General features: G+C 37.8%; 1 protein-coding gene and 1 long non-coding RNA gene across 15 annotated transcripts in view; one reads left to right on the top strand and one right to left on the bottom strand.

The window, feature by feature from the left end:
* SLC38A9 (solute carrier family 38 member 9) overlaps positions 1 to 25,954 on the top strand; it is an 87,954-nt gene that overhangs the window by 59,972 nt on the left and 2,028 nt on the right. For 7 of the 12 annotated variants that reach the window (XM_050795136.1, XM_050795133.1, XM_050795138.1 and 4 more), the window contains 5 exons: positions 2,704 to 2,811; positions 6,080 to 6,186; positions 18,536 to 18,649; positions 20,281 to 20,429; positions 25,844 to 25,933. In XM_050795136.1, the coding sequence (XP_050651093.1) occupies positions 2,704 to 2,811; positions 6,080 to 6,186; positions 18,536 to 18,649; positions 20,281 to 20,429; positions 25,844 to 25,933 (568 nt within the window). Of the gene's footprint in view, positions 1 to 2,703; positions 2,812 to 6,079; positions 6,187 to 18,535; positions 18,650 to 20,280; positions 23,011 to 25,843; positions 25,934 to 25,954 lie in introns of those variants that run through there. The other 5 variants (XR_007726725.1, XR_007726724.1, XM_050795135.1 and 2 more) reach the window with 5 other exon arrangements.
* The window catches only part of LOC126957368 (uncharacterized), a 34,723-nt gene continuing 18,471 nt past the window's right edge, over positions 9,703 to 25,954 (bottom strand). For 2 of the 3 annotated variants that reach the window (XR_007726727.1, XR_007726726.1), the window contains 2 exons: positions 20,119 to 20,188; positions 9,703 to 12,264 (listed from right to left, as the gene is read on the bottom strand). This is a non-coding gene — a long non-coding RNA (uncharacterized LOC126957368). The remainder of the gene's footprint in view (positions 12,265 to 20,118; positions 20,189 to 25,954) is intronic. The other variant, XR_007726728.1, reaches the window with a different exon arrangement.

Genomic DNA, 25,954 nt, shown 5'->3' on the forward strand with positions numbered 1-25,954 from the left:
TTATGGAGTTTGGCATGGAGAAAAGTGTAGATGACCAGTTTTGGTTTGGTTGTGGTTTTTTTTTTTTTTTTGAGACACGAATTATTTGGTTTCTCATTCTAAACTTACTGAACAATTCTTCCTCATTTCCTCTGAGGATACAACTAGATGAAATAGATGAAAATTTCAGGAGGAGAGATCCAAATTGGATCTTATAGGAATTCTCAATTCTAACGGTTGGAAACAGAACTTACTAAGGAAGGTTATAGAATGTTTTTTCCTATAGTCTCTAAGAGTATTATGCAGGATTGTCACCTGACTTTGAACCTGGGAAATCATTCTCTATGTCAGGCTTCTTAGGTTTATTCTGCTTTTGCTCTCTTCCTCAGTGCTTTTTTTTTTTCTTAGAACACTATTGCCTTCTTTAAGGAATAGACCTCTTTCTGTGAGCCCTGCTTTTCAAAAACCACTAAACGAATGTTTTTACTCCACTTAAAATGGCAAAAGGGGCCAGATGCGGTGGCTCACACCTGTAATCCCAACACTTTGGGAGGTCAGGGCAGGTGGATCACAAGGTCAGGAGTTCAAGACCAGCTTGGCCAAGATGGTGAAACCCCGTCTCTATTAAAAATACAAAAATTAGTCGGGCGTGGTGGCAGGCGCCTGTAATCCCAGCTACTTGGAAGGCTAAGGCAGAGAATTGCTTGAACCCAGGAGGTGGAGGTTGCAGTGAGCTGAGATCACACCACTGTACTCCAGCCTGGGTGACAAAACGAGACTGTGTCTCAAAAAAAAAAAAAAAAAAAAAAGATGGCAAAAGGAACCTCCCAGTGAAAGTTCAGATCTGGCTAACTAAAGACAAGGATATCATTCATAAGGAATTGATAACTCCACATAAACCATACAATTTCACCTCCTCCCTGTGGATGTGATCTTTGGCAGGCAATCTAGAGCATAAAATAAATAGATAGGCCAGGTGCGGTGGCTCACACCTGTAATCCTAGCACTTTGGGAAGCTGAGGCAGGCGGATAACCTGAGGTCAGGAGTTCGAGATCAACCTGACCAACATGGAGAAACCTTGTCTCTACTAAAAATACAAACTTAGCCAGGCGTGGTGGCGCATGTCTGTAATCCCAGCTACTCGGGAGGCTGAGGCAGGAGAATTGCTTAAACCCAGGAGGTGGAGGTTGCAGTGAGCCGAGATCATGCCATTAGGCAACAAGAGTGAAAACTCTGTCTCAATAAGTAAATAAATAAATAACCCATCATATCAAGGAACAAGGCAGTGGCTTCTAGGTTTCCAGAAGACCAAAGGAAAAGTTAAAATTATTTCTCTTTGCCTGTCTGCCTCAGGTACAGAATTCACTGTAAGCTGCCATAGACACACAGAAGATGGAGAGTTGTGGTTATATAAGCTCTGGCGTCTTGTTTTCATCCTTTATGAATCAGCTAATCTCCAAACCCACAGTACTGCTTATATCACTCATTCGTGGTTTCCTGATTTGCTTGCCAACTTTTCTATGAAACAGATCTTTTAAAATAATATAAACTTATAGAAGGATTTGCCCAACTGGGCACAACAATCACCAGACTTCCAACCAGGTTGATTGTTGATTCTCCAGCTCCTTAAGGATATTCTGCTTTTGTTCTTTTCGTTGGTAGTTTCCCTTTCTCTTAAAACCATAGCTTCATTAGAGGAATTAGCATCTAAGGCCTTCCTGAGTTTTCTGACTCTACTCCATAATGACTAGACTTAATTTCTTAAAAGGAATAATCTTCTGCCTTCTACACTACTAAAAAATTCTGAATGCCCATTTTACCCTGTATATAATACCTGAGAATGGAGTCTGGAATCTCCGTCTAGCAAGCAGTGCTACCCAGTCAAAACCTCATCTAGATACTAGATCAAGATTGTTCATGTATTTTGGCTTCTCACCTTTCTCAAATATGCTTTTGATCCACATTCACTGCTTTTTTTTCTTTACCTTCTTACCATCTCACATTAAATACTGTGACAGACTGTCTCTAACACTTCCAATTCAAAGAATAAAAGTTAGTTTTATCCTGTGTAATCCTACAATTTTATAGTGGACTCTCTGCTTGTATCTTCTGCTTAAACTCAACTCATAAGTAAATGAAGCAGTTTTGCATTCAGCAATGTATGAGCTACCTTCATCTGACTCTTCTTTTCTTATTCTTTTTTTTTTTTTCCTTTGAGATGGAGTCTCGCTCTGTCGCCCAGGCTGGAGTGCAGTGGTGCAATCTTGGCTCACTGCAAACTCTGCTTCTCGAGTTCAAGTGATTCTCCTGTCTCAGCCTTCCGAGTAGTTGGGATTATAGGCATGTGCCATCACACCTGGCTAACTTTTGTATTTTTAGTAGAGATGAAGTTTCGCCATGTTGGCCAGGCTGGTCTCGAACTCCTGACCTCAGGTGATCTGCCCACCTCGGCCTCCCAAAGTGCTGGGATTACGGATGTGAGCCACCACACCCAACCCGTCTGGTTCTTGTTAGGCCTACTACATAGAGTTTTTTTGTTCTTTTTCTGGTAACTCCCTCAACTTGTTTCTAGTCTTTAGATCCCAGCTGGGTGTTAGTGGAGATAATCGATGCAGGTAACAGTTTCCCACACTTTGCTGAGACTATGAAAACAATGCTTGATTTTAAAATAATCTGTAAAACACACAAAGATAATAAATGGTTTCTGAATTTTTTCCTCACAGGCACAGTATCTGTCCTTTATTTGATTTTCCTTGTCACCTTTAAGGCTGTTCGCTTGGGATTTCATTTGGAATTTCATTGGTTTATACCAACAGAATTTTTTGTACCAGGTGAGCTGTTTTGGCAAAATAATAAATTACAATAATGTGATCTTAAGTTAACCATTGTTATGCTATTCTAAAACAAGTAATGATCTTTTTTATGCTGGGCATTTTTATAAATGCTATTAAGTTAAAAATAGTACTACAATTGAGATTATTTTGAGTTTCCTGCAGTTAGTGGTAACCAGGGCCCTTTGTCATTTCTACTTGTTAGTTGAAGTTCATTTAAGTTATAGTGCACTAATACTTGCACTTTCTGTGTTTTTCATCCAGCCTTTCTGATGGGTATATAATGTGGTATTACATTGTGGTTTTGTGTTTTTTAATTAAAAATTTTTATTGACATAAAATAGTTGTACATATTTAGGGGGATACATAGGATATTTTAATACCTCTATGCAGTGTGTAGTGTTCAAATCAGGGTAATTGGGATATCCATCACCTCAAACATTTATCTTTTTGTTGGGAACATACAATGTGGTTTTAATTTGCATTTCTGTAATGATCAGTGGAGTTAGCAACTTTTCATATGTTTGTTGGCCATTTGGATTTCATCTTTTCTGAAGTGTTTCTTCTATCTTTCTATTTAACTGTCTGTTTTTTTATATTGATTTATAGGATTTATTTATACATTCCAAATATGAATCCTTTCTCAGATATGTATAATGCAATTATCTTCTTCCTGCTTACATCCTTTCTTGATATGCCTTTTCAAAGGAATAAAGTAAGCAGCAGAAGTTTGGAGCTTCTTTAAAACCATTTTGTGAAGGAGTCTATTATTTAATGTATTATGTAATAATCATGGCATAAATGTGTTCTTTAAAAAAGTGTATTTTCCACACAAAAACTTGTACATGCATGTTTATAGCAGCATTATTCATAATAGCCAAAAGTGGAAACGGCCCAGTGTCTATCACTAATGAATGGATAAATAAAATGTAGTATATCTTTCTTTTTTCTTTTGAGACAGAGTCTCACTCTGTTGCCCAAGCTTGAGTGTAGTGGCGCAATCTCAACTCACTGCAACTTCCCCCTCCCGGTTCAAGTGATTCTCCTGCCTCAGCCTCCTGAGTAGCTGGGATTACAGGCGTGCACCACCATGCTCAGCTAATTTTGTATTTTTAGTAGAGGCAGGGTTTCACCATGTTGGCCAGGCTGACCTCAGGTGATCTGCCTGCCTCAGCCTCCCAAAGTGCTGGGATTACAGTCGTGAGCCACCGCGCCTGGCCAAAATGTGGTATATCTGTACAATGGGATATTATTTGGCAATAGAAAAGGAATGAAGTGCTGTGGTTATGGTTGTACAACTCTGTGAATATACTGTTCAATTAAAAACTAGTTGTGCACTTTAAGTGGGTGAAACATGAATTTTATTTCAATAGTGCTGTTAAAAAGAGTCTCAGGTTTTCAAGAAATTTTCTCAAAAAGATAGCTTTTGGTAGTTAATGGGAAAAAGCTGACTATTTACCCACTGTAATATGACAAGTTAGAAACCTAACAGTGGTCTTACTTGCCTTAATTAGAAAAGATAGAAAAGGATGAAATAACAAATTGCTTTACAGGGTATCTTAACTAAGTAATAGAATTGATTACTCTGAGAGACAGGAAATTCAGCTAAATTAAAAAGAATGTGTTGAAAACTAATCTTATTTTATTTCGATTTATTTATTTTATTTTAGAGCTAGTGCTTGATTCTTGTTTTCTCTTCTTTTTCTAAAATAATATAGCAGAATCAGTGGATTTTTTATACATTTCTACTTTTTACACTAAGGAATCCCCTGAGATGGGTTTGCCTAGACCAGCAGTATTTTCAATTAAATCATGGTTTTATTCTACATAAAATCAATTTTTTTCCTTCTATTAGCAGTCCTCAATACAGAAATTGGCAGTGCTTTTGCAGTGTTCTTTTATTCTCACTTTAAAGTAGCTTTGTGTTTATTGCAGAACATTTAGAGATTATAGGTAAGTGGTTAATTTAAAATAAATTGCATAACTTGATGTAACCACTATTTATATTTTTGTGGATACTCCCTCCCTCCCCCAGTCTTTTTTCTTTGCATGCACACATCTATACACACACATATATTTTAGAAGTAAAAGTAGGCTGGGCACAGTGGCTCATGCCTGTAATCCCAGCACTTTGGGAGGTTGTGGTGGGAGTTTTACTTGAGCCCAGGAGTTCAAGACCAGCCTGGACAACATGGCGAGACCCTGTCTCTACAAAAAAAAAAAAAAATTCTTTTAAACTTAGCTGGCTGTGGTGGCATGCACCTATAATCCTAGCTGCCAGGGAAGCTGAGACAGGAAGATCACTTGAGCCCAGAAAGTTGGGGCTGTCGTCAGCCGTGTTTGTGCCACTGCATTCCAGCCTGGGTAACAGAGTGAGAACCTATCTCAAAAAGAATAAAACAATAAAAAGTAAAATCACAGTATGTATGCTATTGCAATCATAGGGAAAAAAAGAAACTGCCTCTACAACATAATTTTTGATACTGTATACCACTGCACAACTGTATCTCAATTTAATGAATCCCCTGTAGGTGGACATTTATTTCTATTATTTTTAAATAATGTTTTTTAGATTTGTCAGTGAAGAATGTTAAATGACCAGTTTGCCCTTTCATAATTCCTTTTCTAGAGGTAATTTTCTGGCAAATTCAGGTGTTAAAAAAATGAAGGACTTTAAAGTCAGACAGAGCCTAAATTTGAATCCTGCCCTTCCCCATACCAATTGTATGACCTCAAATAGGAATAATTGATACAAAGCGCCTGCACAGAGTATACTTTTTTTTTTTTTGAGATGGAGTTTTGCTCTTTCACCCAGGCCGCAATGCAATGGCGCGATCTCGGCTTACTACAGCCTCTGCCTCCCAGGTTCAAGCGATTCCCCTGCCTCAGCCTCCCAAGTAGCTGAGATTACAGGCTGCTGCCACCACGCTCAGCTAATTTTTGTATTTTTACTAGAGACAAGGTTTCACCATGTTGGCCAGGCTGGTCTCAAACTCCTTACCTCAGGTGATCCGCCCACCTTGGCCTCCCAAAGTGTTGGGATTACAGGTGTGAGCCACCACACCCAGCCAGAGCATACTTTTTTTTCCCCCTTTTGAGTGCTTTGCCCAAGTATAATGCTGGCCTTGAGGAACTTTTAAAAGACATTTTAATATTCTCATTCCCCGGCTAAAACAGTGACAACTGATTTTTAGTAATCAACTGTTGGCTACCACTACTCATTTTCTAACTGTCAGTTTTAATGTTTTTGTTTTTATTTTTCTCCTAGAGATAAGATTTCAGTTTCCACAGCTGACTGGAGTGCTTACCCTTGCTTTTTTTATTCATAATTGTATCATCACACTCTTGAAGAACAACAAGAAACAAGAAAACAATGTGAGTAATTATCTTTGGAATTGACTTTTGTATCTCCTGAGAATAAACTTTTTAAGTCAGTATTTGAGCCACTTTATATTTGGGGTACAATTAGGCAATTTTGTCACAAGATCTTAATTTTTAAACTTAAACCATAGAGCAGTGGTCAGCAAATTTTTCTATAAAGGTTCAGATGATAAATATTTCAGGCCTTGTAGGCCATATGGTTTTTGTTCCAGCTACCCAACTCTGCTGTTATGTTATGAAAGCAGCCATAGATAATACATAAACAAATGGGTGATGGCATTGTTTCAATGAAACTGTTCACAAAAACAGACATCAGACAAGATTTGGCCCGTGAGTCATAGTTCGCCGGTGCCTGCCATAGAGTAACCACTGAAAAAATAGAGGTATAGCTAATAAGCCATTAATGGTGGTAAAATCTTTTAAAGATACCCTAGCTATGGTGACTCAGGCCTATAATACCAGCACTTTGGGAGTCTGAGGCAGGGAGATCACTTGAGCCCAGGAATTTGAGACCAGCCTGGGCAACATGGTTAGACCCTGTCTCTACAGAAAAAATTAGCCCAGTTTGGTAGCACATGCCTATAGTCCCAGCTACTTGGGAGGCTGAGGCAGCAGGATTGCTTAAGCCCAGGAAGCCAAGTCTGTGGTGAACTGTGTTCATGCCACAGCACTCTAGTCTGGTCAACAGAGTGAAACCTCATCTTAAAAAAAAAAAAAATGCAGCTGGGCACAGTGGCTCACGCCTGTAATCCCAGCACTTCAGGAGGCCAAGGCAGGTGGATCCTGAGGTCAAGAGTTCAAGACCAGCCTGGCCAAGGCGGTGAAACCCCATCTCTACTAAAAATACAAAAATTAGTTGGGCGTGGTGGTAGACGCCTATAATCCCAGCAACTCAGGAAGCTGGGACAGAGAATTGCTTGAACCTGGGAGATGGAGGTTGCAGTGAGCCAAGATCGCCACTGCACTTCAGCCTGGGCAACAGATCCAGACTCCATCTCAAAAAAACAAACAAAATATACCTGATCCAAAAGAAGCCATGGAAAAGGAACCAAAGAATAGATGTGACAAATAGAAAACAAATAGCAACATAGTAAGTTTAAACCCGTTGTGTTGATAATTACATTTAAAGACACTGCAATTAAAAGATTAAAAGAGGTTGGGTACAGCGGCTCACACCTGTAATCCCACCACTTTGAGAGGCTGAGGCAGGCGGATAACTTAAGGCCCGGTGTTTGAGACCAGCCTGGCCAACATGGTGAAACCCTGTCTCTACTAAAAATACAAAAATTAGCCAGGCATGGTGGTGTGCACCTGTCATCCCAGCTACTCAGGAGGCGAGAAATCGCTTGAACCCAAGGGGTGGAAGTTGCAGTGAGCGGAGATCATGCCACTGCACTCCAGCCTGGGCAACAGAGCGAGACTCTATCTTAAATAAATAACTTAATTAATTAAAAGAGATTTTCAGACTTGTTAAAACACAAAGCCTAACTATATGTTGTCTACAAGGAATTTATATTAAACATAAAGATATGCCATGCAAATATTAAACATAAGAAAGCTGGAGTGGCCAAATTAATATCAGACAAAATAGACTTTAGAACTGGGAGTATTGCCAGAGATAAAGAGGAACCTTACATAATGATCTGTAGGGATCAATTCATCAAGAAGACATAATAATCCTAAATGTATATGCACCCAGTGACAGAGCTTCAAAATAAATGAGTTAACAGTTGCCAAACTGAAAAGAGAAGTAGACAAATCCACAATTGTAATTGGACATTTTATCACCCTCCTTCAAGTAACTGATAGAACAAATAGATGAAAATAAGTAAGGATAGATGAAGCATGAAAAACACTGTCAACCTACTTAATCTAATATGTATTTACAAAAAGTCTTCTCTCAACTGCGGAATGCACATTCTTCTTAAATACATAAGAACATTTTCCAAGATAGACTATATGCTGGGTCATAAAACAATTCTCAATACGTGTGAAAGGATTTAAGTCATACAGAGTATGTTCTCTAACCATAATGAAGATACAAATCAATAACAGAAAGAAATTTGGGAAATTCACAAATTGTGGAAATTGAACAGCATGCTCTTAAATAACCAATGGGTCAAAGAAGAAATCACAAGAAAAATCAGAAATACTTTGAGTTTACTTAAAGCGTGCTTATAGGGAAATGTATAGCTGTAAACACCTACACTAAAAATGAAGATCTCAAAAACCTAACTTTCTACCTTAGACAATAGAAAAAGTAAAGCAAACTAAACCCAAGGCAAACAGAAGTTAACCAGTTACTTGTTGGCTTGTCTGCAGATTTTGTGGTCAATTTAACAGCTTCTGACCTTGTAAACAAAAGTCATAATGAAGTTCTGATAGAGGTCTATACAGTTGTTACTGAAATGCAGGAGAAGGAAGGATTTGCTGTGCCTGGAGATTCTGAGAAGGCTTTGAGTAAGGGGTAATGTTTGGCAGTCATTAAGAAGGCAAAAACCTTTCTAAGTAGAGGAAGTAAGCTCTCTAAAGCAAAAATATAAATTTAGCTTTTCCATCTTCATCTTTACTGACCATACATGTAGCATGTTACCTGTAAATGGAGTTGGACTTGAGTCAATCTGGATTTTTCATACTTCCTATTTGGTGAACTTACCTCAAATTTCATTTTTGTCATATGTAAAATGATAGCTACCTATCAGGGTTGTGATGTTAACATGATCTAACATAAAACAGAGGCTGGAAATTTTTAGTAGTTTTACCCCTCTTACCCTTTCTTTCCTGATATTTACAGTCTGTTCTTGTAAGCCAAGTTAGCCCAAGTGCCCTAGAAACTCATGTTGTTAAGTAGAATTCTCATATATTGGATGATCCTATCCATAAGGCTGTGTTTCTCAAACTTTACCACCAAAGTTTCCCTAATAACAGAACAACCTCGTGTACCTAGAAATCTGGGGAAGACAAACACAATCTTACTGAAGTGTCATGTTTTATCTTAAACATTTACACATATTTTTATCATGCTCATTATTTGTTTGTCTTACTAGAAAACAGTCTCAGGCTGGGCACGGTGACTCATGCCTGTAATCCCAGCACCTTGGGAGGCCAAGGCAGGCGGATCACAAGGTCAGGAGATTGAGACCATCCTGGCTAACACAGTGAAACCCCATCTCTACTAAAAATACAAAAAATTAGCCGGGTGTGGTGGCACGTGCCTGTAGTACCCACTGCTCGGGAGGCTGAGGCAGGAGAATCGCTTGAACCCGGGAGGTGGAGGTTGTGGTGAGCCGAGATCGCGTCACTGCACTCCAGCCTGGGCGACAGAGTGAGACTCCACCTCAAAAAAGAAAAGGGAAAGAGGAGGGGCTCAAAATGAGTTAAATTACAGGCAGTTCTCATGTTGCATGGTTCTTACATGCACCAGTTTCATTAATCTGGTTTAGTTAAAATACATCAGTTCCTCCTAACAACATTTGTTCAAACGTCAGTTACCACAGAATTTTATTTTTTTTTCAGCCTTTTCTTGCTTTTTATTTACAGTTTGTGTTCAATGCAAATCAATTCCATAACATAAGAAGTTACTATGAATCAAAGCATAAATACACAAACACAATATACAGTCCAAAATAGATGTACAGCATTCTGGAATAAAGCAAAAGAGTATTCATTCACACACACAGTAGCTTCAGATGTGTTTAATCTGTTTGTTCCCATGTAATTTTCTAAAGATGGAAAAAAATGACTTTGGTCATCAAGACTACTGTGGCCATATTAGATTCCTGGAACATCTAAGCATCAGGGTGTGACCATGCGAACAAAAGACTTCGGCAAGTGTCTATTTTTAAAAAGGTTTCTGTGTGTCGAGGCAGTTGTGAAAGATTTACTGCAGAATCAAGCCCACTTTTAGGCTTAGGACCAGGTTCTAACTATCTAAAAATATTGACTGATAACAAAAAGTGTTCCAAATGTGGCTATTCTGATCCAAAATTGTTTTTTAAAGAAAAAAAAAAAGTATATACAGAAAGAGTATAAAAGTTTTTGTGAATTTAATGCAAATTAGCTTCCAGTCTTCACTTCCCAAATACTTGATTTATAGTTTTGATTCCTTTACATCTTTGCCTTTTTAATTTCAAGATTTGCAGTTTTGCCTTCAAAACAGATCTTTTTTTTTAATTGTAAAAAGTATTCAACATATACAGAAATAAGCATTTTGACGGCTGGGCACGGAGGCTCAAGCCTATAATCCCAGCACTTTGAGAGGCCGAGGCAGGCGGATCACCTGAGGTCAGGAGTTCGAAACCAGCCTGGGCAACATGGTGAAACCCTATCTCTAGTAAAATTACAAAAATTAGCCAGGCATGGTGGCAGGTGCCTGTAATCCCAGCTACTTGGGAGGCTGAGGCAGGAGAAACGCTTGAGCCCGGAAGGCAGAGGGTTGCACTGAGCTGAGATTGCGCCACTGCACTCCAGCCTGGGTGACAAAGTGAGACTCCATCTAAAAAATAATAATAAAAAAAAAAGTATTTTGAAATTAGTCACGGTCAATGCAGTTCTACTCTTTGGAATCTGTTTAGCTAAATGAATGTAGCACTCTTGTTGAATGGAAATAGGTGATAGGAAATGCCTACCATTTGACTATATGGATAATCAAGAGTTGCTCAGAATGCTTGGACCTGGGGGTAGATTCTCATTCATCATTGCCCTGGCACATGTCAATTACTACGTAAAAGGTCAAATGCAATGTCAAATCCAAAGCCTCAAGAGGAAAGTAAGTTCAGTTCCCAAGAGAACAGCGATAGCTCAACAATGTAAAACTTCATCTAGAGTATATTGTCATTAAATTAGTGCTGTCGAAACAATACATTGAGGAATTACAGTAACACCTGGAAATTCCTTCTAATGTACATATAAATAGAATCATGGAAGCTTTTTATATTACCTGTTTTATGGCCTTATAGAATTAATGAACCAAATGAAAACTGAATCTCCATTCCACAATCACATCCTTTATTACTATTCTTATTTTCTTTTTTTTTTTTTTTTTTTTTTTTTTTTTTGAGACGGAGTCTCACTGTGCTCCCAGGCTGGAGTGCAGTGGCGTGATCTCGGCTCACTGCAAGCTCCGCCTCCCGGGTTCACGCCATTCTCCCGCCTCAGCCTCCCAAGTAGCTGAGACTACAGGCGCCCGCCACCACGCCCGGCTAGTTTTTTGTATTTTTAGTAGAGACGGGGTTTCACCATGTTAGCCAGGATGGTCTCGATCTCCTGACCTCGTGATCCACCCGCCTCGGCCTCCCAAAGTGCTGGGATTACAGGCTTGAGCCACCGCGCCCGGCCACTATTCTTATTTTCAAGGTAGTATTTCTTAGGCCACATTCAAGGAAATCATGTCTTAGCTATTTTGGATGTTGCCTTTCCTTCATCTTATACATGAAACACCAGCAGATTTAATATTGTCATCCATCATCTAGTTCTTCAAACTAGATGTTCTTCAAACTGATCAAATTGGGATCCTCACATGTTCTTCAAACCGATCAAATTTGGGATTCTCAACATTTTATATCAATAAAAGGTGTGGAATTAGTAGATTCGAAGAAGACCTGTTTTTCCTTGCCAAATCGGACTTCCAAACGCCATTTGGATTGGGTTTAGAAGATGGGGAAGTTTAGAAGATGTTTCTTGACCTGAGTCTCTTAACAGTAGAGATGTAGAAGAGAGAGTGAGACCACGAAGAGACTGGCTGTTGACTGCAGGGCACCACCAACCGCCTTGGTGGTGGCATTAGCTGGATTTGGGGCAGTCGAAGTATTCTGGGAGGAGCTACTTGAAACTGTTACAACAGTTGTTTCATTGGAATAAATCTGCGTGGGTAGGAGCAGTGCCAGCAGCAGCAGCCCCAGCCGAGCCTGGCCACCATTGCTCTGCCCGTGTCCCCTCCATCGGTGCGCTGCGCGTCTCGCTGGATGCTGGGTGCTTGAAGAACCGCTGGCTCCGGTCGGGCACAGGCAAGGTCAGAATTTTAACTATTAGTACTTGTAAAGTAGTGGCTGCTGGCCCTCACTTCACAAAGCACTACATAAATAAAAAGTGCATGTGATAATTAGTAACCAATCACATAACTTCTTTCAAAGTCTGTCAATGACTGGTCACTGTGTATGGTTTTCACTGTACAGTCTGCAAAGCAGATAGTTGTGTTAACTCCTTGTCTCCCGGTGATAAACTGATATATTTTACAAAAAATGGATACTTGAACAAGGAATTGTCAAACAAAGTGAAAGTGTTACAATGAAACAAAACAATAATGCAAGAAGTGAAATTTGAATTCAACTCTATATAAAGAGTTATAAAAGAAATAGCCAACTGTGGAAATGTTGACACTGCTGCTATACAAGATACTCCAGATATGCAGCCAGAGAAACTTAAGGAAGGTGAGCTTATCAACATGCATTTGGCAAGTGGTTATGATTACAAGAATGAACATATCCCAGAGGAAGTGCAGTTGTCAGAAAACTTCACATTAATTGAATTCTCAGAGATGTCTCACAACATTGAAAGCACAAAAGATGAAATGTTAGAAGCTGGTGCACAGTTGGGATAAAGGAGTATGACGGTTCACCAAGGCATGGAAAAGATGCCTGCTACATTTTGTTAAGTTATACAATGAGAAGAAGGAGGCAAACGTAGTTCAGACTACTCTTGGTATGTTTTTACAAAACAAAATATCTTAAGCTCAATATTTCTGACATTGCAATGTACTTTTAGAAATGTTTTACTTTTCATTTCCTTACACATTTATAACAGAATATTTAATGTTTTGACAATTGTTAAAGATCATAGAACAATTGCATGTTTTTCCCATTGATTATTGTGATCACTTTGCAGTTTCAGGTTGCATAGTAATTTTTATAATTTCATACCACCCTGCAAAGTGAGGACTGTCTGTGCTTAACTTTTCACTCGCCAGAATTCTCAAGTTGAATTGCTTTTCTGGAAAGTCACACCAGTTTATCTGGAGGTGTATATGCCCCACTGTGAGAAGCTCAGGGCTGGATTGAGATGGGCGTTCTTGGTTCATGGTCTCCCAAGGACTGAGGACATGTCTTTGCCTTTCTTAGTAGAACACTCAGTGGGCCTTGAAATCCGTATTTCATATGTAAATACCATAAAATGAATTCTTTCCACTTAGTATTAGGATGAGGACTTTGTGGAACTATTATGTTAGGTTCAGCTAATACAATTTGATTCACCTTTTGTCACTTGTGGAAACTATTTTTAAAACAAAGGCTTAAAAGCAAAGGTTTAAATGGCTGGGCGTGGTGACTCACGCCTGTAATTCCAGCACTTTGGGAGGCTGAGGCAGTTGGATCAGCTGAGGTCAGGAGTTCGAGACCAGCCTGGCCAACATGGCAAAACCCCGTCTCTACTAAAAATACAAAAATTAGCCAAGCATGGTAGTGGGCCTCTGCAATTCCAGCTACTTGGGAGGCTGAGACAGGAGAATCACTTGAACCCGGCAGGCAGAGGTTGCAGTGAGCTCAGATCATGCCACTGCCCTCCAGCCTGGGCAACAGAGCGAGACGCCATCTCAAAAAAAAAAAAAAAAAAAAAAAAACACACACACAAAGGTTTAAATGGTTGTTTTGTTTTTTTTTTTAAACTGTCTTAATTGAAATTAGGTTATGAAGTGATGGTCTACCTTTCAAAAAACTAGTTGTACTTTATGTTAACTTCTTAAAATATTAATAATTGCTAAGGATAAAGCTAACATTTATGAAGCACTATGTGCCAGCAACATTCTAAACACTTTGACTATATGTAAATATATATACTGTCTTTTTGATTATACTGAAATTGGCTTATATGTTAGCAAAAATCTAGCTAAATGGGTACTATATTCTGAGAAAAACTTTGTCATTTGATTTATTTAATGATTATGCCTTTCAGCAGGTTTCAGTAAGTAATTTGATTTTTTTTTTTTTTTTTTTTTTTTTTTTTTTGAGATGGAATCTCGCTCTGTGGCCCAGGCTGGAGTGCAGTGGCCGGATCTCAGCTCACTGCAAGCTCCGCCTTTCAGGTTCACGCCATTCTCCTGCCTCAGCCTCCAGAGTAGCTGGGACTACAGGCGCCCGCCACCTCGCCCTGCTAGTTTTTTTTTGTATTTTTTAGTAGAGACGGGGTTTCACCATGTTAGCCAGGATGGTTTCGATCTCCTGACCTTGTGATCCGCCCGTCTCGGCCTCCCAAAGTGCTGGGATTACAGGCTTGAGCCACCGCGCCCAGCCTCAGTAAGTAATTTGAAAGAAGTCCTGTTAATATCATGGCATAATATTTTCTTGAGATTAAAGTCAAAAAATGTAAAGCTTGCCAGGGACTCTGAATTCATAATGTGGATACTGGATCATTCCAAGCTCAGTAAACAAAAGTTTGAAAATAGAAAAGAAGACAAAAGAATAGAAAAGGCCTCTTCTTCTATATAAATTATAACTGGACTTGGAACTAAAGATATTTGCAAAGAAAGAAACAAACTCCCAAATAGGTGTAGTGATCAAATTTTCTAGGTTTTCCAAGTTCAACTTCATTTCATACAGTTTTTTTTTTCCATCAAATGTAATTTGTTATATGTGTAAATGGGATATCATTTCTATTCCTTTTTTTTTTTTTTTTTTTTTTTTTTTTTGAGACGGAGTTTCGTTCTTGTTGCCCAGGCTGGAGTGCAGTGGCACGATCTTGGCTCACTGCAACCTCTGCCTCCCCGGTTCAAGCAATTGTCTTGCCTCAGCCTCCCAAGTAGCTGGGATAACAGGCATGTGCCACCACGTCTGGCTAATTTTGTATTTTTAGTAGAAATGGGGTTTTTCCATATTGGTCAGGCTGGTCTTGAATTCCTGACCTCAGGTGATCCACCCGCCTCGGCCTCCCAAAGTGCTGGGATTACAGGCGTGAGCCACCCCACCCGGCCATCGTTCCTATTCTTTTGTCATATCTTGCCAAAAAAGGGGGATGAGGGAGCTGAAGACCATCCAACTAGTTTATCACCAGAATATGTAGTCCCTATAACCCTCCTGGTTGTGTGGATTGACCTCTTGATATTTTCTCATTGTATTGAATCAGAACCTCTAAGTGTTTCTTTTGTTTAGTTTTGTTTTGTCTGTGTTTAGTTGTATTACCCTGCTTTGTTCTTTAAAACAATTTGAAATGCCTTATATCATGATTTGTTATTTACTTTTTCCTTCTTCATATGAATCTGTGGTTTACTTGGCTATATACCAGGAGAAGTTATGTAAATGTTTGGGGTCAGTCTGTGTGGTCAGTTTCTGTCATTTTTGTTAGTAAATGCTCCACTGGATAGTATTTTCACTATGAACGGTATGTGAAACAAATAATAAACCATGTCTGACAAATAGAATGTGCTCCCAAACCCACTTCTGGGCCTGTTGTAGATCCAGTTTTCATTCTGACTTGGCATTCTACCTGTCGTTAGTTTTCTACCGTCAACCCTGCCAGCCATTTATTATTCACAAGGCAGAATCGGTTACCTTATTAATGTATAGGCTTCTTGACATAATTACCAGTTTATATTGTCACTTGTGTCTCTTTTTAAATATATTTTTTACTTTGAGCCTCATTTTCTAAAGAATAGCTTTTTTTCTATGCTGTTCCATTAAATGGGCTTTCAAGAGGCTGTATCTTTAGGCCGAACTATATCTTTAGTAATGGCTTGTGTTTGAGCCAGAGAATAGCAAAGCCCACATATGTGTATACTGTTCCTAAGTGGCATATTTCCCAGCGTCATGCTAAACCTCAGCTGCTTTTATAATAAAAGCATCATTTCTGTTCATCGGAGTATTCAGATGAAAACACGTATGTAGCTCCTGAGCTACTTTTACTGAAGGTATGTTGGAGTACTATGAAATAGAACTTTCCTGATTTTAGTGTCTCAAAATGGAAGCATCCCTGTATGTGTTCTGTTGTATAGTTATTACTCATAACTTTTTACCTCTCTTTTTTTATTATTATTGTTTATTAACTGTGACACAACTGCATTGGAGACTGGTCAGCTCTCCATCATAGTAGCTGAGGACCTGCAATTTGGAACTAAAAGGATCTTGATTTGAATATTGGTTTCACCAGATACCCACTTTGCAGCCACAAACGAGTTTTGTAACCTTGCTGCACTTAGTTTACATCTGTAAAATGAAGAAAATGACAGTATCTACATTATAAGGTTGCAATGAGGATTAAATGAGATGACACTTGTAATGTGCTTAGCAATAGAGCCTGGCACCTACAAGCAGTTAATAAAACCAATGTGGCTATTATTCTTTATCTACATTTACCACATTCCTCCTATGTACTAGGTGTGGTCCTGGGTATTGGGGATACAAAGAAGAAAAAGACATGGTCCCTGTCCTCAGAATCCCAGAGTCTTGTGGTACAGACACATTTAGAGAAAAATTAAAATACCAACATGATACAAGAACTATTAACCTTGGCTATTTTAGGGATGTCAAGGGACGTATTTTATCTCCACTTGAAATTCTTTATATCATGCACATGGATTACTTTTATAATAAAAATTAATGACTGTCACAATACGGTCATTGCTGTATTTGAGATATGTATATAGTGCCGTGAGAACAGAGAAGCAGAGGGGAAAAGTCTTATTGGAAGCTCTGCACCATAGCCTTTGCATCTTAATCAGATTTCCCCTGAAGTGTGTTATGGTACACTTCTTTGCAAGAAGTCAGACCAAAATAACGCGGTGATCAGGTAGTAGATAAGCTGAAAACTGTCTATGGAATGGTGGCTGTCCTACTTTACAGAGAGCTGTCTCAAGCCCAGCTGCTTTGCCTCCCAAGATTTTTTTACAAGGCTACCTCTGTTCTTGAGTAGCATTGAGTAGGTTGAGTGTAGAATGACTTTCAAACATCATAATGGGAAACTACTACTCTGACAAAAAAGTAGATTTGACCTGGTTCATTGCTGTTCATCCCACACAAGATCATGAGGCAACCCTAGGGGTGACTGAAGTCTGGCCTCCCGTCAGACCTAGAGCTTCATGAACTCAAGAGGAATGATTTTGAAAACCCCCCAGGAGGTTTGGTCATCCTCTTCCTCATTCCTAAGCAATTAGAAGCATTTTGAGAGGACTGGAACCAATCTGCATAAGCCTTTAGCTCCATGAGCTTATCCACCATCTAATTTAGGGTTTAAAACCCTTGATTTACTTTCAAGCTGATTGTCAATTTAGACCTGACCTTAAGATTTCTCATAACTTGTTACTTGCTTTTTAACTGAATTTGTCAACAGTCAAGTTTATAAAACTCTACTATGTTAGCTAGCCCATTTAAGGAAGAAAGTAATCCAAAAAATCAGAAATGTTCCCTAATACCAAATGTCCCAGTTTTTTTTATTGTGCTATCAAATGTTTTTAAGTTTATTTTTTTCCAATTTGTTTCCTTAGCTTTCAAAGTAATTTTTGTTTAAAATGAAAAATGAATAGGCTTGTTACCATAATTTAATTGTGCTGAATTCTTTGGCCATAACTTTAGTGGCGATGAAGACCAGATATTTGAGCTGGAGAATCTGTTCTGTTTGGATCTGACAGCTGGCTACATTAAATGTCTTGGAGATTTTTACTTTGCATGGAGATGGGGGGTTGGGAGGGTGGGAACCGCAGTAGAAGAAAGCAGTCCACTTTATTTCATGTTCTGCATTTGTTTGCTGATTCCAGTAACATTGTGCAGCTGTTTGAACAGCTGCCTTTTGATTTCCTTTTGTTTACTGTTTAGATTTATTAAGCTTGCCTTTAATACTGCTTATTGTCTCTTCTTTAGCTTTCTTTTTTTATTAAATATATTTTAGTATGTTCTACTCTGCTGTGGTCTAGGCATATTTTAATAAGTTAATTTACCAAAGGAAGAAGTTTTAAAATGTTGCAGACCATACTGAAGTGGCTTATGCTTACTTTCTTATTGTCCCTTAGCTTTATTATTGTAGTTATAGTATTTTGTAATTTGGCAACTAAATTATCTTTTGAAATTAAGTCAGAATTTCAGTCATGTTAAACCACTGTTTATGTTAACTTCTAAGTCTGCCAACAGGTAGCTTAGTCTACATACTTCAGACTACCTTTTTTAAAAAAATTGGCAGACTAATTGTAAAGTATGTGGATTTTGTTTTAACTACTTTCTGTGAACAAATTGAATATCTAGAAATATATACACACATGTACAAGGTAAAAAGACAAATTTTATATTTATTTGTTAGTCTTCTTAGCCTATTCAGGTAGACTTACTGCAAGGTTCTTCAGTATTATGGGACTTTTTTTCTGTATTTACAGGTGAGGGACCTGTGCATTGCTTATATGCTAGTGACGTTAACTTATCTCTATATTGGAGTCCTGGTTTTTGCTTCATTTCCTTCACCACCATTATCCAAAGATTGTATTGAGCAGGTAAGGCACGGTGTAGCCTCTCTGTGTGATTGTGTACACTTTCATGTATTTATAGTAGGCAGGGTGATACAGTGGCAAGATATAACATCAGATAGACCTGGGTTTTAATGCCATCTGTGCTATCTACTCCAAGTATGGGAATTTAGGCACCTTCCCTTTTCTTTCTGAGCTTTATTTTTCTTTTCCATTAAATAGTACAATAAGTACCCCATTTGATCTTTAGATGGACTCTGAGATAATGTACTACGTGCCAGGCACCTTGTGGTACTCAAATAAATGTCTATTATGTACATATATTTCTCTTTTTGTGGGGAACTGTTATGAGTAGTTCTCGTGTAGTTATAAAACCTCACAGAAAATACATTGAATGAACTCCCTATTTTTTAAAGCCCACATCAGGAATGCCCTGGATAAACTAGAGTCTTAGTTTATCAGACCCTAATGATTAATCAGACTCTCATTCTTATACTGAGTGACAGGCAGCAGAACAAAAAAAGAGTATTTGACTGTTAAAAAAAGAGAGAGAGATGTTCTATGAGTTACCAGAGGGTTTAAAAAAAAAAAAAAAAGAGAGATAGAGTAAAAGAAAAAGATATTTTAATAAAAGATTGCCGTAACTAATATTTTCTTTGATTTAACCCATCAAAAACTTAGCAGTCGTATAGTCTTTAGTTATAAGTGACTGAAGAGTTTCTCACAAAAAACAACATTTCGCAAGTGACTTTCTGGTCAGAAGAAATTCCTCTTATAGAGTGCAATGGAATATACATGTGATTTATTACAGCTGAATTATAATGGTTATTTCAGCAGAATAATGTTAATAGTGTTCTCATCTTTATAAGAAAAATAAGTTTGAATTACTGCTATTATGGCAGCTTGGACATGTTCTTATTTTCTTGATTTCCTTGACTGCAGAAGTTCTTTGGCAGCCAAATGTTTGCTGGAAATTTCCCTGATATGAACAAACTCATACAAAGCCTACTCCCTTGGGAATAGGAATATTTGTAATATTTGTATTTGAAAGAAAAGATAAAAATTCTGCGTAATTAACTTTTTTTAAGATACCAAACCAAAATGGAGAAAAGGGTCATGAAAGAAAGAAGAGATAAATCCTTTTCAATTTAGTGATAAACAATGATGCAGTAGGTGATAGACATACTCTCACCTTATTCTGTCATCTTTACATCAAAAGTGCTTACAGTGCTTCAGAGGAGGAAAGCAAGAGAGCCAGAGAGGGTAAAATAACACTGAATTAAATTAGCTCTTTAAATCTTTAAAGCAGACTGGTATTTTCCTTTAACCACATAGAGCATTGCTTTCTGGATCTATCTGTGGTGAAGGACAAAATTGTCTTTGCTGTTGCTTTAATGTTACATAAATTGCATGCTGATACTTTTGTAAAATAGAATAAAATTGTGGCAATGTCATATTTCTGTAAAAGTTTCTAAACACTCAATTTCTATACTTACCTCATTGAAAAAATACTTAACAAGTAGTTGTGGATGGGCACTAGTCCACAAGTCACAATTGGAGTAGCACCTGTGTTCAAAATAAGCAGAAGACATTCCATTTTATGAATGTGTGTACTGAATTTGATTTTTAACATGACCTCATTATCTTTCTTGGATTAGAATTTTTTAGACAACTTCCCTAGCAGTGACACCCTGTCCTTCATTGCAAGGATATTCCTGCTGTTCCAGATGATGACTGTATACCCACTCTTAGGCTACCTGGCTCGTGTCCAGCTTTTGGGCCATATCTTCGGTGACATTTATCCTAGGTAAGGGCTCTTCTCTTGACCAGCAAGATGTGCCAAGCAACAAATGACTGTGCAAGCAGGTCAGTTTAAAGTGTGACTGATCCTTTTGCTATAAAAATGCCTAATGAAAGTGGTGACTAAAGATAGATCATTGGTGTCCTCTTCCCTGAAGAGCTTTAAAAATAGAAGCCACTCCCTTGTCTAAAATGATTTAAAGTTCGTTCCTTCCAGTATAGTTAATTAGCTCTGATACCACTTATATTTATCTTATTATTTAATTGCTATTGATTTACATGTTGTCAAGAAGTTTATAATGTATAGTACCTATGTTGGCAATGTGTAGCTAATGAGAAGCAACACTTTTATTTTAATTATTGGTCATTGAAGCTATCAGGACCAAGGGAAAACTTACCCTTTGCCCTCTGAAGGTTTGTTGAAAATGACTGACAAAAGGCAGATTCATAGGCAAAAAGGGCCAGGCTCAGTGGCTCATGCCTGTAATCCTAGCACTTTTAGAGGCCAAGGTGGGTGGATCACTTGAGCCCAGGAGTTCAAGACCAACCTGGGCAACATAGTGAAACTCCATCTCTACAAAATTTTTAAAAATTAGCTGAGCATGGTGGGCATGCTTGTAGTCCCAGTTACTCAGGAGGCTGAGGTAGGAGGAGGAGGATCGTTTGAGCCCGGGACATAGGGGCTGCAGTGAGCTGAGATCACGCCACTGCTCTGCGTGATACAATGAGACCCTGTCTCCAAAAGAAAAAAAAAAGCGGAGAAAAGGCATATAAATGTATTTGAATGTGGTTTTATGTTACATGGGAGCCTTTAGAAAGAAGACCCAAAGATACAGGGGAAATTGTCCATTTTTATGATTACGTTTATGTGAACAGCCATGTCTAACGCTAATAGACTGAGTAGGGAAACCCAGCAAGGCCCCTCTGTCTAGATTCTTAGCCTCTCTGAGCATATGTTTTTTTATTTGAGTCTGGGGCAGGACCCCCTCTGTTATGGGAGTCTTATGACCTGCAGTCAAACAAGACAGGTCAGATCATTTCTTTATGGCTAGTTTTTACACAGAAATAGAGGGAAATTCGAGTGATATTTTTAGGTTTTATGGCCAGCTTGAGGGAAAATGTTTTCGTTTCCACGTTGGGGAAGAGGGATTCTAGTTTCTAAGCTAGCTTCGGGAGAATGGGACTGAGATTCAGAAGGTCAGAGAAAAACTTTTGTTTCTAAGGCTTTCATTTTGGGGTATGGTTTTCTGAGCCCAACAATCCTTACTTTTATATTCATTAACATTTATGCAGTTTTACATAAATGATCAATTGTTAAGAATTGAAGGTCAGATATATAATTAATTTTTATTTGATATATAACAAGTTTAAATTACTGCTATAATTGTTAACCTCTTATTGGGGATGAAGGAGTTGTGAGTTCTTTTGAAAATCTGTTCAAAGCTGGTTACCCTCATCCAAGAGAAATTTCTATATGTCATTTCAGAGTTTCCCAGCAGTCTTCTTGTGAACTCTTGGCTAACTCCTACTCTTACATTGTCTTATTATAGGTTCATCCTAGTGAAAAGAACCTAATCCACTTTTATTAGGAATAAGTTCTTTTAAAGAAATAAAAATTTTAAATAAAATTTGAAAAAAAATTGCATTTACAGTAACCAACTAAACAAGTGGTCTTAATCAGTTCTTGTTTAAAATGAACTAATGTAGTCTGCTTCTTCAGTAAATAATTTTCGCCATAAATATGTTGGTTTCAAAACAAAGCAAAAGTCAAGAGTTACCAGGTTCAAGCACTGATAAGTATAGCAGCAGCTATAGTTCTAATATTATTATCCAGAAGATTGGAGCTTAGTAAGTGTAAGCCTCTGATTGTGTTTCTACTCTACTGTATTTATATTCATCGAAGAAAATAAATACAGTGAAGTCATAGATGAAAAAATGCTAAGCAAATACATTATTCCTGTTTTCTGCCATTATTTTGCAGAATTGTGGCTGTCTTTATAAGAATGTTTTTTCTTCTTGGAAAAAGTCAGAGATTTCCCTTTTGTTTTCACATTACAGTTCTTCCCCTGCCACCAAGAACACACTGTCATTTTCATTTATCCAACAGTTATAAGTACTCTATAGAGTGTGCATACTTTGGAGCATAATTTTTGGTCTCAGGACGCTTTATGCTCTTAAAAATGTATGGACGACTCCAGGAGCTTTAGTTTATGCAGGTATAGGTATCAGCATTTAAATATTAAAAAATAGAATTTAGGTTTTTTTTGTTTTGTTTTTTGTTTTTTTGAGATGGAGTTTCACTCTTGTTGCCCAGACTAGAGTACAGTGGTGCATCTCGGCTGACTGCAACCCCTGCCTCCTGGGTTCAAGCAATTCTCGTGCCTCAGCCTCCCAAGTATCTGAGATTACAGGCACCCACCACCATGCCTGGCTAATTTTTTGTATTTTTAGTAAAGATGGCATTTCGCCATGTTGGGCAGGCTGATCTTGAACTCCTGACCTCAGGTGATCTGCCTGCCTCGGCCTCCCAAAGTGCTGGTATTACAGGCATGAGCCACCATACCCAGCAAAGTATTTTTAATTTCTTTAAAATCAATAATAAAACCATTACTTGTTAAGTAACATTTTTGTAAAAAACCACTTTTGGGGCTTGGATACCCCAGTCTCCATGATGTGATTATTATGTATTACATGCCTGTATGAAAACATCTCATGTACCCCATAAATATAAACACCTACTATGTACCCACCATCATTAAAATTAAAAAAAAATAAAAATAACTGCTTTCAAAAAATTTTTAATTTGGCCGTGCGTGGTGGCTCACACCTGTAATCCAAGCACTTTGGGAGGCCGAGGCAGGTGGATCATGAGGTCAGGAGATGGAGACCATCCTGGCCACCATGGTGAAACCCCATCTTTACTGAAAATACAAAAATTAGCCTGGCGTGGTGGCAGGCACCTATAATCCCAGGTACTTGGGAGGCTGAGGCAGGAGAATTGCTTGAACCTGGGAGGCGGAGGTTGCAGTGAGCCAAGATGGCACCACTGCACTCCAGCCAGGGTGACATAGCAAGACTCCATCTCAAAAAAAAAAAAAAAAAAAAAAAAAAACTTTAATTTACATTTGCAAAACTCTAATTTCTGCTTTACTAGTAGACAATTGGATTCTCCTCTCTACTTCTGCATTCCATGTTATAATATGCTGTTTTCATTTAGATTTGTGAAGAAAATCCAGCCTCACATAGATAGTTGGAAAAAGAAAGAGTACTTTTAATAGCCTTTTCATATACTTCTGGATATTCTTCTTTGATACTGTGCCAAAACCTGACAAGTGGTAGCTTCTTATGAGTTGCAATGTGGAATCTGAAACTTGTTGACATTAAAACCAACTGGTCTATCGTGCACTTTGGATCTTTTACGCGTGCATGATTTTGTAACATCTGTTTGATCATTTGGAAAATATTGGTTCACTGAGTTCTGTGGATCTTCCAAATGTTGACACACTTCATTTTACAATATCAAAACCCAATTTCATTAATACTATCACTAATTTCATCATAAGAGCCTTTAAACATTGTCAAGCTCAGGGTAGCAAATACAAGTTTTCCAAAATTCTAGTTTTTATTTGAAAACTTTAATTTTATCTTTGGCAACAAATACTGCGAGTTGTTTTCCTTGCAGTGACAAGCTTATATCATTCATTTTCTGGAAAATACCTGTCCAACACCTGAGTTTGAATGACCATAGTTTGACTGCAATTCAAGTATAAAAAGCATTTGGTAGGCAAAACAGCTAGGTCCTCCTCAGCTCAGCCACACAAGTACTTTTCCTCAGGACTTCCAGTGTACTGTACTGCAGTACACAGTAGATGTGCTTTATTATGACCTTCCTATTTGATCACATAGAATATTTAAAAGATTGTGTATTCAAACATGAGATTTAGCAAAATTAATGTTCTACTCCTTTATCGAGGACCTTGTTTATTCTTTGGAGAGTGTTTGGCAGTAAAGAATACAGTATGGAAAACATGGGTGTTAGCTGGGCATGGTGACACATGCCTGTGGTCCCAGGTATTCAGGAAGATGGTTTGAGTCCAGAAGTTCAAGGCTTCAGTGAGCCATGATTGCCCCACTGCACTGCAGGCTGGATGACGGAGCAAGACCCTGTCTCTTAAAAAAATAATAATAATTAATAAAATTTTAGAAAAGGAATACAGATGAGTACAACTGCCTCCCTCTATGTATACAAAGTTGTTTCCTTTTATAATACAGAAATAACAAAGGCCCAGCCAATACCTCAAAGCTCTGAAGCAATTTTAAGGTTAGAGTTTCTGGGTAAACAATAAGATCTGTAAGCCTAATATCTTTCTAATTCATCAGGGTATATGACTAACCACTTATTTATATAAATAATTTTCTTTGTTTTTAATTCTCTCTGTAATCTTTATCTGGGATTAATTAACCTCTGATAACTTGGGCCCAAAGGGTTGCTTTGATGTGTACATTTGGCTTTTGAGAATCATTTTCAGGGGAAATGGAGTTATTTCTTCAGCATCAAATTTTCATCTACATTATTTTTGTTTGTGTCCAAAATTGATTCCTAAACCTTGAATTGTTAATATCTAGTTAAAGTATTTAGTAAATATTCTGTTGATGGTAGTGAGTAACTTTAAGTTCTTTCTTTATGCTTTAAGTATGAGGTATGACCACTTTCTTTAAGTGGTTAAATCTGGAAAATAAAAACCTGCCCATTTTGTCTTTCCCTTTAATATAATGCTTTTAATATAAAAGTAATTTGAACACTTTATGAAAAGTTTGTTAAATATAGAAAAGAGGGAATGTTATCCAAAACCCCAAATTGTAAAAAAATCACTACTGCCTTCTCAGTGTATATCCTTCTGATCTTTTTTTCAAACGTTTTTGGTGTTTTCTTGTGTAGTGAAAACCTCGCTGACTTTTTTTCTGAATTGCCTAGATAGTATTTTACCTGACAAGGTAATAATGATAAGTTATTTTAAATAATTTTCAACATATTCTGTCAAGTAAATTGTTGCCTTGCTGTGTCCAGGATTCTTCTGTTTTTTCATAAATATCTTGATATTCATAGCATTTTCATTGTTTGGATTATTTTCTTAAGATATTCCAAATGGAATCATAGATCAAAGAATGTGAATTCTGATACACATTACCAGTGTGCTTCTACAAAATTTAACCAGTGTAATTCCACAAAAGAGCTAATTTCACTTTCTCATTACCAAAATTGAGGACTACTGTTGCCTTCTATTTTTGCTGTGATTTTATCGAGCTTAAGACATATTTATTTTAATGATGTTAAGAATGAACTGTATTCTCATATTAGTCGTTATAATTTGCCTATTTTTGTATTTTTTCTTTCCTCCAAACTTTCTTCTCAACCTCTAGCATTTTCCACGTGCTGATTCTTAATCTAATTATTGTGGGAGCTGGAGTGATCATGGCCTGTTTCTACCCAAACATAGGAGGGATCATAAGGTACTGCCTTGTAAAGGAATG

This window comes from Macaca thibetana, chromosome 6, assembly GCF_024542745.1.
Source record: "Macaca thibetana thibetana isolate TM-01 chromosome 6, ASM2454274v1, whole genome shotgun sequence".
Lineage (NCBI taxonomy): Eukaryota > Metazoa > Chordata > Mammalia > Primates > Cercopithecidae > Macaca > Macaca thibetana.